Source organism: Homalodisca vitripennis, chromosome 1 (genome assembly GCF_021130785.1).
Source record: "Homalodisca vitripennis isolate AUS2020 chromosome 1, UT_GWSS_2.1, whole genome shotgun sequence".
NCBI lineage: Eukaryota > Metazoa > Arthropoda > Insecta > Hemiptera > Cicadellidae > Homalodisca > Homalodisca vitripennis.
In genome coordinates, this window is record NC_060207.1 from 122845251 (window position 1) to 122858741 (window position 13491).

Consider the following 13491-nt stretch of genomic DNA (forward strand, 5'->3'; position numbering starts at 1 on the left):
AACCGAGGCGTAATTGGTTTCAAGATATAACCAATTGCTAAAAGTAAAGCTGTTCTTAACAATCATTCCAAGACACATGTTCCAAAGATATTACCAAATATATTTTACTTCTTATATAAATATGCAAATTGCAGAGCTATCTTAGATAACGAAACCGTAATTATTGTAAGTTATATAATACAAGTTCCGAGGCGAACAGTTAAAACAACTTCAGCTAAACCACTTCAGATCTGACTTCTAAACCTTAAAAACATTTACTATAAATATTTATGAATTGTAAAATTGTATGGCATGCTATTTAACCTGCTATGTTAGAAATTTAAACACAAAATTATAATAGCAATGATTAATAAATACTGAGACTGTTATGAAATGAGGGAATACATTGATTAATAATGTTTTGAAATAATAAATTTGTAATCGTTACCTATTTTATTAAAAGACATATTGAAATCCAATTTAATGGAATACTTCCAGATAATTTATTATATATAACAAATCCTTTACATAGTGAAAGTCGAGTTCACAATATGTAAAAGAGAATAACCTGCCAAGGTCAACCGTCAGTGTTACATTGTTGATAACGAGTTTCGCTAGCACTCACGTGTTCAAGTGAACATGAAACACTACTTGTACGAATAAAATAATAACAACACTTAACAACAACACTCCAATAATAACAACACTTAATAGCAAGATAAGCGTACATTTGTTCAGGCTGAAATAAAAGAACATACTAGAACCTAACTCTAAACCTGTTATTACTTAAGAATGAAAAAAAAAACAACATACAAACCAAACTTAAACCAAATGCCTGTTACATATTGCTTTTTAGTACTAGGCTGATGCCACAACGTTTTCGAGAATCGCCAGAAATAGTGTGATGAATGTGTGTGTAGTAATCATTTATGTACGGACTGATAACAACAATCAGTGCATGTTCTATGTAGTCTTTGTGGAAAGTATTATTCTTTAAAATAGGATATATGTAACTGTTGTGTATAATCTTTATTTTTGAATAAACAGATTTTGAATTAGAACTGTAATATTGAGATTAAATATTGAGATTTTGTCTAACATATTTTACATACAGACCTTTCAGCAAAAGGAAGTATCTTTTTGTAATAGGTTTCGCGAATTTCTATCATCTTTTGTCCATATCCGCAGTATACAAAATTGTTTGTTCACCATACCATTTGGTGCCTCTAAAAAATAATCGATACCGTGTCACCTCCCTGCATTTCTAACTCGTTCATTTTCTTCCTTATCCATCCTTCTGTCCCGTGCCTTATTATCTGGATATTTAAACCTGTATATCGCCCTTATTTCTCTCTCATAAAGTATCTATCTCTTTTTATTCGATGTTGAATACTTTAACGAACACCCATCCCCAAACGTGTCATGTCCTTTGCCATATTATTTGTGTATTTGATGGTTTTTTTTATTTATGTATCTATATTTTGTACAGTTCACCTTTTTTTAAGTCTGAGTTGCCATGAAAGGGAAAGTTAAAAATATTATTCACACAAAATTACTTCAGCTAACACTAAGAATGTCACATAACTCTAGCATATACAAAATAAAATTTTAAAGCTTTTTAGTATGAGTGAAAAAATACTTTCTTGCCAATAAAATGTATTTTTTATCAATATTAATTTTATTTAAAATTAATTTAATTAAATTAATGATTGACATAATGAAGTTTAATATAGTGAAATATAAGAAGTTAGATTCCATTTTAAAACTATTAATCAATAATTCAAACTATTTGTCAGTAATTATATAATTTATGCTTTGTGGTAAGATGAAAATGACTCACTTGTTCATGAACTTGAATTGCCTATTTCATATTATAATAAACTTGATATACGTTTTTACTGTATTACAGTATACTTTTGACTATTCTTGGAAAGAATTATTGCATTAAGTGTACAATATCGTTACAAGAAACAGAAAAAAATTAATACATTTTTTGTTCATAAAATGCAATACGCAAATTTAGTGGAAATAATACAGAAAGCATAATACACAAAATACAATACTTACTGAACAACATAGAAATTTGAAGAAACGCATTATTCTGGTCAAACACCTTAAACCTGCAGTAAAACAATCTAAAGCAAAACATCAAACTGAACGCATCTTTGAAAAAGTACTTTTATTTTTAAATCAGATCAAATGTAAATAATTTCAAGTGATAGGTGGCCAGTGAGGTGATAGACAGCGCTGGCGCGATACTGGGTCACTTCACAGTTAGTGTAAAGCCTTGACCAGAGGACCAATTGATACATTGCCCCACAAACAACAGAATCTGTTAATCTTTGAATTCGCCACACGTGACAAACTATATTTGAGTTAATGTTGTAACTGTGTCCAGACACTTGGTTGTGACTAAACACAGTGTTGCCACTTTGTAGCTCACTTTACATTTGTAACTGTTACTTTATATATTTATTCAGTTTCCGCCAACCTTACATTTATAATTCGCCACACGTGACAAACTATATTTGAGTTAATGTTGTAACTGTGTCCAGACACTTGGTTGTGTGACTAAAACAGTGTTGTCACTTTGTAGCTCACTTTACATTTGTAACTGTTACTTTATATATTTATTCAGTTTCCGCCAACCTTACATTTATAATTCGCCACACGTGACAAACTATATTTGAGTTAATGTTGTAACTGTGTCCAGACACTTGGTTGTGACTAAACACAGTGTTCCCACTTTGTAGCTCACTTTACATTTGTAACTGATACTTTACATATTTATTCAGTTTCCGCCAACCTTACATTTATAATTCGCCAAACGTGACAAACTATATTTGAGTTAATGTTGTAACTGTGTCCAGACACTTGGTTGGGACTAAACACAGTGTTGCCACTTTGTAACTCACTTTACATTTGTAACTGATACTTTACATATTTATTCAGTTTCCACCAACATTACATTTATAATTCACCACATGTGACAAACTATATTTGAGTTAATGTTGTAACTGTGTCCAGACACTTGGTCGTGACTAAACACAGTGTTGCCACTTTGTAGCTCACTTTACATTTGTAACTGATACTTTACATATTTATTCAGTTTCCACCAACATTACATTTATAATTCACCACACGTGACAAACTATATTTCGGGTTAATGTTGTAACTGTGTCCAGACACTTGGTCGTGACTAAACACAGTGTTGCCACTTTGTAGCTCACTTTACATTTGTAACTGATACTTTACATATTTATTCAGTTTCCACCAACATTACATTTATAATTCACCACACGTGACAAACTATATTCGGGTTAATGTTGTAACTGTGTCCAGACACTTTGGTCGTGACTAAACACAGTGTTGCCACTTTGTAACTCACTTTATATTGATACTTTACATATTTATTCAGTTTCCACCAACATTACATTTATACATTTCCATGTTCGGTTGCATTTTGTTGAAATTGAATTCGATGACGTTCAGTTCGTATGATTTAGTATTGGTAATATTCATTTATTTGGTAATTTCTGACACACACACTGATTCATTTTGTTTTCTAATGTATTTTTATAGTATTTTTATAGAGCCGTACAAATGGAATCATTAGTCCTACGGTTCAATTCAAAGCGAATTGATCACTAAATTGGCGTATTATTATTACGGACACAGTTAAAAGGATTATATATTTAATTTAGGATTATTTAATCCTAATAAGGATTAGGATATTTAAAAGGATTAAATTTAACATAACATTTTAATTAAACAGATCAGGGAGTTAAAATGTGGTGATAGTGTTCAGTCCCAGTTGCTCTGCCTCCGCGTTCTCAAGATATCGGCCGAACGGACCGAGATGTTGTTTATTTTGTGTTTAAACCCGAGCTTTAAACCTGTTTTCATTAATGTTTCTAAAGGAAAATTTGAATAATTTCAAAATATTTAAATAATTCAAAATTCAAATAATTTTATATTTGTAGGCCTCGGAGTGAAAAGTGACGTTTGAATGGTGGGAATTCCTTATAATATAAGCATTCCTCCACATGTACAATAAAACACTACTTCATTATTTCTTTCTAGTTTATAATTATAATTATGTTGTCAATCAAAATAAAAGTAAGGTTTCAAACGAAATGTAGGTTATATATTACTTTTTAGTACTACGCTGATGCCGCAATATTTTCAGAATCGCCAGAGACAATGTGATAAATACCAAAACTGTGTCTGAGTAATCATTCACGCCTTGACTGATACCGGATCTGTGATATTGAGATCACGAATATTGAGAATGGGAATTTAGATGTTTCATCTGTACCTTGTACAGTATTTTGCACATTTTAAATTAACCAATGATCCTAAAATGGATGATAGAAAAGTCTTTTTTATTTAAATATAAATGAATATCATAACAATATAACTAGGATCGTTAACATGAGTAATTATATATATATATATATATATATATATATATATATATATATATATAATGTTTCAATAAACATAGAATCACAAAAAGTACTTATTCCGCCGGGAGTTGAACCCGGATCTCTCACTTGCCGGGTGAATGTGCTACCATTACAACACAGAACCTTTACTTTTTATGATTCAATTATTTTATATTTGGCCGTATCTGTCACATATGCGTTTAAATATATATTTGTGTGTGTGTTTAAAAAATCCAGAGATTACTTTTCCATTTCAGACAGAAGTTACCAATTTTTGCCGTTCCCTAAAATATCCTTAATTTTTCCATTAATATTATTAGTATCAGTCCATTGGATTCGTAGCGTCTCCATTCTGCAGAGAGAATTTATAAATATTAACCTTTCTTACACATCTCTTTTATTTAATGTCGTATTTTGAAAATTATTTTCAAATAGAATCACCATAAAAATAGTTTACCAGTAAAAATTCCAGCATTATATCGTAACTTGTAGATGCAGTTGTATTATTTGCAGAAACAGAATACCTATCTCTTTGTACTAGATTTGTTTCCGCCAAGGAAGGAGAAAGAGGTGAATCCTTCCAAGGTTAAAGTCATTATGTATGAAATAATAAATTATATTTTTGGCGTTCCTTAAACAAATTATATATTATTCGTAATGATTTACATTTCCTCAAAACTGTCGTACTTTTATATTGTAACCTTAACTTACTCTATATTTTCCTGGCTTATTATAATAATTATAACATACAGTCGCGCAATTAGGTACTGATAAGACTGTGATAACACAATCATTCTATAACATAAAACTTTTATTATCTGGTTAAAATTACGGCTCAATATTTTTTGTAATAGATAAACTATTTGTCACATAGTATATAAGAAAATCATGTTTATGTTGTATAACAATAATAATTTCGTTACTAAGTTATTAAAAAAATCAGAACACTGATTAGTTGCAATAAATCAGAACACTGTTCCTTCCATCAATGATTTACACATGCAAATCGAAATCATGAACTCACCATGCCTGTCATTGTTATGGCTGGTGAAATCAATTGGATAACAGAAAGCGATCACAAATGCAGCCCAGACCTTTGGTGGAAGGAGGAAATTAGGTCACTAAAGATATATATTCGTCTGTAGAAAATATTTTATGAAACAGTGATATGAAAACAAAAATTGTGATATGTTTAAAATACCATTAGGAAATCAAAGCTAAAAATGTCAAGGAAATTGCAACATAAAATCTTTGACGTAACATAGATAATATGGATACCACGTTTACTGGGTTTTACAGGGAAAAAGACGTTGTCAAATATTTTCATACGCTTTATTAGTCACTTTCTTAAAAAAATTGCCTTATAAGTGGTGCCTCTGAAACATTACCTTTCTAATATTAAAATTTCCCTTTCTTTAAGGTTTCATTCTTCAAAGTCTAAAAGAGTAATATTGTTGTGAGTGATAAGGTACATAATGTACTGTACAGTTATATTAAAATTCAAAATCCACTGACCTACCATGGACTGAATGTAAATTGTAAGTTGTGGATTGTGGAAAGTTTAAATGTCAATGTCACCACGACAATATGATAGACTCTGCTTCTTTAAAATCTCAAATCGAAATTATCTTTAATTCTTTTACAAATGGCTCGCAACAAAAATGTTAGCTATGAGAAGAAAACAGTAGAAGAGAACAAGATTAAGGCTTGGACATTGTTTCTTGTTGCTTGGTAGTCACAATGAGCTTTATAATGCTGTGATGCTTTATGCGATATTTGCTGCATTTTATCACACTAGCAGTTCTAAATTAGAGGGTATAATAGAGGGGCAACCGTCATTTATTTTGATCTGCAAATAGAATGCCTTATATGTGTTATTAACTTTCAATTACCTTAACTTTTAGACGCGTGGCCTGTGTCTTGAATATCATCTACTAGCATGCTTTTCGGCTTACACAGTATAAAAAACTGGTAATATAACTGGTAATCATTCTCTATGTGGAGAGCAATTTTTATTCAACAAATTTTGAACAAAAACACATTATTTAGGGCACTTCTCAAGTTGAATTGTTTGCCTTCCACAATAAAGTGTACCGATTTACAGTATATACATTTCACGTCTCATCTACTTAGGAAAATCGCCAAAAGATATTGTCTGGACACACTAGGTACGCACTCATAATGAAATTAGTCACAATCCATGAAGGAAAAAGGAATCCATAGCAAAAAAGTTAAATGTACTTTTACTGATTATTGATAAAATAAAGTTTGAACGCGCGTACTTCTATGGGCCTAGTTTGTGGGTGAATCTGTGCAGTAAACATTCAGTAAATGGCGAAACTCACCACTCTTATGCGTACCTAGCTCTCAAGCTAAATGCGTTAACGCTAAATTTCTCTTTAGTATATGCCGAGTAGCTATAGACTACCATGTGACTTTCTCTCAAAATACCGTTTGGGAGTTATGTTTACCCATGATTTATGAGAGTTCCCATAATAGTATGAGTGATAGTAAAAAGGTTACATTTAAAATGCCCATTGCCAAGCCGAATGACACGTTTGGTTCATATTTCAACCAGCTTAATCAACTTAAGTGATTGATAAATGTGCTCCCTCCTCTAATATCCCTAAATCTTGCAAAAATCACGATGTGTGGATAGTCTGCATACTGTAATGGCTCAAGTAAAATTTTTGTGGAAGCAATAATAAAAAAATATGTTCTTTAAAGGACCCGAAAAATCTATATTGAGAGATTGTTCATTAGGTTACTATATTCATTGTTTGTATAATATGATGACTTGATTATAGCTATCCTGATTTATTAACAGCAATATTTAAAATTGCTCCTTCCTAAACCCATAAACCCTCCTATCGTCAGGATGTTTGAATAGTGTATGCACCATGATAGCTTGTTTAATACTTTTCTGATAACTTTTTCTGATTGATTAACAGTAATCTATTAATAGTGCGCATTTTATATTACGTAGTGAACAATATAATTAATATTTCATAAAATTTAAAAGTAAACATATTTTTCAGCCTATTTGTCGAACTTAAGATGAAAGTATCAACAGCTGTCTAAAGTCTGTTAAATGTTGATTATAAAACATACGTAACACCAATTTTTCAGAATTCCAAAATATTTCAGGTAACTTTTCTGATCTTTCTCTTCATATAAACCTTTCTGGGCTTTCATCGAATATTTTACAAAAAGAATTGACCGAATTAGTCCAGGCGTTCTCGAGATTAACGCTCATCAACACATTTTGCAATTCATTTTTATTTATAAGATTAATAGTGAAGTCTGTTACACTGTCAGCTCCTCAGTTGTTACCGACAAATCTACGAAAGTAACAAATTGGTGACAAGTGGAGTTAGTGATAATGTTACAGCCTATTAGTTGGCATCGTATTAAAAGTCGTAAACTTTGCCTTCTACTGAAACGGCTCGACTCGTCTGTATGGTTGCCAACTAGTGAATGGCACGACATTAATGTTGGGATAGTCCCGTTGTGCGGTTCTGAATGTTATTTTATACTAAACATATTGTCGTGTTTTCTACAACATATAAACGTGTCATCGTCATTGTTAATTTGATATTTCGTTTGTCATAAATGTAATTCATATGTAGAAAACTTATGAGAATTTTAGCTCAAATAAAAAAGTAAACTAATAGTTTTTTTTTATTATTTTTTAAGGAAAGGCTTCGAATCTTATATTGTATATCTGTATATTGTTGTATTTATGTGTACTATGTGTTGAATGTACACGTCTAACGTAAAGCAACGGTGGGAGGAGATGATTCAATACGAATGTTAAGTTCAGCTCCATTTCACCTTCTTCTTAGCACAGTGTCAGAAGTATAACGCTGTGACAGACTCCTAAAATCTGGAAAAAATATCCGTCTTAAGAGATTCAAAACAGTCGGCGACGAAGAAGCTCAAAATGAATTAAAATTAATTGGCGAGACAATGAGAACACCACATCATATGTATTCCACTTGATTGAAGTCTAAGTGACTCTGATGTCCAAACGATGTATAGAGTTTGTTTTGAGCTTCTTCGTCGCCGACTGTTTTAGATCTCATCAGGTGGATGTTGATTCCAAATTCCAGGAGTCAAGAGACGCTGCACTAAGCGGAAGGTGAAATGGAGCTAAAAACAATCGTATTATACCTTACTAATTGTAAATGATGGCTGCTATAGTTTCTCAGATTAAAAAAATCATTTCTCAATGAAGTGCACAGCTGATCGATTGTTGCAGCACGAATGAAATATTAATTCACCCCAATTAGTGCAAGTAAATGTAAGGCACTCATTGTTTATGATCATTCTGATTAATCAACTCAGACTGGCTAATTGAGAAACTAATCAAGTAGCAATGCAGCTGCTGATTAAAGTTTTAATGAGAGAAAAACAATTTTTGAAGGCTATGCAGAATTGATTCAGCGAGTTCTGTCAATGTCAAGAATTTCCGACTGTACGCATGTTCAACGTGGAGATAAAATAGTGCTTTTTTATTTAGGTTGATTGCATGGTCGTAGATTGAGTTCCTTTGATAGCTTAAACAAAAGTTAATTATTAGAAATTAGTCAAAAGCAATTTTAAGAATCGTACTCTGCATAATTTAAATAAATAATATAAGGGTCGAATAATTCATACAAATAATCATGGATGTAGGCCATTTGAATACCCAATGTCATTTGTCCGTCATGATTTAGATGTTATTAGGATATGTAACAACTTTGAAACTGCTGCATTAAGTAATTCCAATATTTACTGGACTTGAGGTAATTGAAGAAACTAAGTTTAGTACAATTAAGAGATATTTGAAATACGGTTTAGAGAGAGACAATCCCTCGTGACAGAGGTAATTTCTAGCGCTACAGAAAACATTTGACAATATTGTTGTTCGAAAAATGTGACAACTTTGTAGTTGTTTTCATTAAGTAAGTCCTTCTAGTATTTACTGACATTAACGTGACTGAATGGACTAAATACAATCAAGAAATATTTGAAATATTCTTTAGAGAGGTGGCTGCCGAGTGACATAGGCAAGTTCTGGCACTGCAGAACATATTATTGCCAGAAACATATGACAACCTTGTAGTTGGTTGGATTGAATCCTTCGAGTATGTGCTGGTCTTGTGGTTACTGAAGAAACTAAATACAATCGAGAGATATTTGAAATATTCTTTAGGGAGGTGGCTGCCGAGTGACATAGGCCACTTCTGGCACTGCAGAAAATATTATTGCCAGAAACATATGACAACCTTGTAGTTGGTTAGATTGAATCCTTCGAGTATGTGCTGGTATTGTGGTAACTGAAGAAACTATATCCAATTAAGAGATATTTGAAATGTTCTTTAGAGAAGTGGCTGCCGAGTGACATAGGCAACTTCTGGCAGTGCAGAAAATATTATTGCTAGAAACATATGACAACCTTGTAGTTGGTTGGATTGAATCCTTCGAGTATGTGCTGGTCTTGTGGTTACTGAAGAAGTTAAATATTATCGAGATTTTGGTATTACAAAGAAGGCTATTGGCTCCACATCCTGTTCTGGAACAGTCAGCTCTTACTTCTACAGAAATCATCAAGTTGAAAGAGAACACTCTTAATCATACACTTAGAACCTTTCGTTCATAAGTCACACTAGATTTTATTTTTGACGTATTCCTTATAGATACATTTAATTTATTTTAACTTCCAATGGATGCAATGCGAGCACTTCTTCGGGACCATTACAACATGGGACCATATCAGATAATACGAGGTTTAAACTAGTACTTTGAAGTGTCTACAATAACAAATTAAGTAGGTATCCATGAATTCTATAAACCAAATATTTGTTTAGGATTCTATTAAATCCAAAAGGAGTCATAAACAAATGAAATGTAATAATAGTACATATTAAAATAACAGTAGGGAGTATAACAGTTTGAGCCCGGCTGTGCGCATGCGTATTAGCTGATTCATTCTTATCCGCACTTTGATATAGGAGCCCCTGGTCAAGTTAACTCATATAGTTAAAACTCTTATATTTCAGCATACAAGGTATACGCATGTAATGAAAGAGTATATTGTCCGTTACAAACAGATGGTTCAAAAGTTTCTAAATTTTAGAAACCAGATACATACATTTTTAGTTTTGTTTGTTTTACTTAAAAATTAAAATTTTTGAAGATCGCTGGGCAAGATTTTGATTAAATATGTACTATTTATAACTCATTTTATGCTCTAAAACTCCACAAATGGCATTTATTTATATACTGTCATTCAAGTTTAATGAGTTATTATTTTTGACAAACAACGGTATAAACCATGAAAAGGACTGTAGGGTTGATTTGATTGTGGGGGGATTACGTAAGTCTATTTTATTCATATTTCCTGAGAATGTTTTTATTTTAAAATTTAATCATTTAAAAATATAATTAATAACTATGTTTAACAAAATGTATACCTTGTGTTACAAGGAATGTTTTAGGGTTCAACAATTTGTAATACATTTTTACCTTTGTTTACTCATTAATTTAATCACAATGGTAAAGAAATGCTTAAAAATTATCGTAGAATAATTTAAATGCATAAATACAACTATCTTAATGTAGAAAACGGCGAATGCTAAATGTAGTATATTAGGAGAAAATTTAACCATGTTTTGTGGCACTGTTTTATTTTTACTGTTCTGAGCATAATTTAAACTCTCTTAGCTTCCCTCGCTAAGAGATTTCACTTTATTCTGTAGGTTCATTGAATCCCGATCTTTTCTAAGTATCGATTTGTTTTGTGCAAAAGAGCTTAAGAAGGAATCTAAGATTAAAATAATGATGCCAAGCTAGGATGTGAAGGATAACAGCTAAGCATAAGGATAAAAGGCGTATTTCATGAAAGTCATGAATACTCCAAACGAAAACCTTGTCTTGAATCGGTTCTTTACTTTTAAGTCAAGTAGTATTTTTGACCATATCCATGCAAAAACCAAATCTGTATCAACTTACAGAATCATATTCACTTCCCGCTTCGGACAACAGTTGAAATGCAAACTCTCCTTTTGAATTTTTACGAAATGCAGCCATTTTCTGATATTTTGATTTTGCTTCTTACCTCACGAAACAAACATTTCGTAAAACTCAGGCCAGTTGAATCTATAATCAAATTCGTGGTAGTCAATAAACAAATTATATGAATGAAAAAGTAAAGTATGAAATTAAAAAATGCTTTCCTGTATCGTAAGTCACTCAGAAACAACATTTGAATGGCATGGTAACTTCAGGCTACACCAAACTAACAAAAGTTGTTATAAAATGTTATACTCACTGAAACAGACAAAACGTTTGCTGTATAATAAACTGTTATTATGATCCAAAGTGAGTTAACCTTATATCTAAAGCACAAATATTTGCAAATTAGTACTTTTTATCACGAAATTTATTTTAAAAGGTAAACAGATGCAAAAAATACAATTTTTAGGACGTTTAAATACTACTACATACATTCTTAGCATTATTAATGAAATTAAAAATTGTAATGTTTGTTAAATAACGTTCAATAGGTTTATTTTAATGCATTTATGAGTATTTTAATTTTGTATTATTATTTTTATTATTTCAATAATGTGATTTTTAAATGTTTAAAGATCAAAATTAATGGTATAAATATATACAAAATGAATTTGTAAGAATTTAATTACAAGATTTTAATAAAAATAAAAAATTGACTTGGAAATATTTTATAAAATAGATTGTCACGATATGACAGTAATTGTACAGGATTATTTAATTTCTAATAGTAGAATGAAGGGGACGATAATTACTTCGATAAAACAAATTTCATTGTATATAATCTCAAAAATGAAGTAATGTTGTCCTACATTAAAAATTTATGTAAACAATCAACAGTAACAAAAAAGATATTTTATCTATGTTAATCACACATGAAAGATATAAATATCAGGGAGTTATCAACAGTTCAATACTTGTGTGTATTTATTATATGTTGCATCATATTGTAAACAAACATATTGTAAAATTATAATACTTTGAAACACGATGTGGTAAAAATGTGGTGTGATTACATCAGACCTTTTCTTCAAAATAAATACATTTTATAACTTTAACACCGAATGGTTTGTATACGAAAGAACATTCAAAACGAGCTTAATGTAACAACTTACAGGTCTCATTGTATCCATGTATAAACGTCACGAACCAAGTTCCATGTCACACACAGTATAACACGAGGGGCTTGTCACCGACTGAGTGCCCAACACTGAGGTAAAGATGCCCCAACAATAGTTGCCTGCCTCCTTCACGTCGCGGCGCGCTGTGTATAAATAGTTTCTATTTGCCACTGCCAAGTCTCTGTCACACAGCCTACGACTCCCACCGCTGCTATCATTACCTGTTGCCTTGCGAGGTCGTGATAAGGTACAACTGTACTGTCTGCTGGGTTATTTAACTGAACAATACCGAGAGGTCGTTATGGGCGTTTGCCGTGCAAAATGTTACTTGGAGCAACGCCAGTATTTTCACTTCATCTTCTCCACACATGTACACAACTCTTCACGCAGTGTTGCTGTTGGCGGAACAATCCAAACATATTTATTTATAACAAGAGACCATACTTTCTGCCACAATAAACTATTGTTCGTAATTTAAACGTAAACTTTATTTGTTTGTTTTATTGTATGTACGAGTTCGTAATGCGGTTTGTGTTGTAGGTGTAATATATTATTTTGTATACAAATGATAAACAATGTAAACTCTTGGATAACTATGTTCTTGTACAGGAACGTGATGCTCGTACAACTTTTGTGAGTCCATATGAAATGTAGTGCACGTTCTATTAAGTAAGAGTGGAACAAATATATAGGAATCTGTCAAGTTTAGGTACTCGTATATAGTTTGACCAACTTTGTAGTTCAGGTATTTTAGTTGATTGTTGGTGTTGAATTTTCATATGGCAGTTGAGTCTAGGCTATAGAAAATATGAAAAATTTTATGTTTAGAAACGTTCGTGTAACATGGTAACTTGCAATTTGGTAGTTTTTTCCATTTAGAAGAGTGT

At 31.6% G+C, this 13491-nt stretch overlaps 1 protein-coding gene across 4 annotated transcripts in view; it reads right to left on the minus strand.

Annotated features, from left to right (window-relative positions):
• The window catches only part of LOC124370659 (proton-coupled amino acid transporter-like protein pathetic), a 52585-nt gene extending 39768 nt beyond the window's left edge, over nucleotides 1-12817 (minus strand). Inside the window, exons 1-2 of one of the 4 annotated variants that reach the window (XM_046828949.1) lie at nucleotides 12599-12817; nucleotides 11424-11570 (exon numbers count right to left, since the gene is read on the minus strand). In XM_046828949.1, the coding sequence (XP_046684905.1) occupies nucleotides 11424-11501 (78 nt within the window). In that variant the 5' untranslated portion in view covers nucleotides 11502-11570; nucleotides 12599-12817. Of the gene's footprint in view, nucleotides 1-2046; nucleotides 2514-11423; nucleotides 11571-12598 lie in introns of those variants that run through there. The other 3 variants (XM_046828967.1, XM_046828962.1, XM_046828956.1) reach the window with 3 other exon arrangements.
• Nucleotides 12818-13491: the final 674 nt, after the last annotated feature.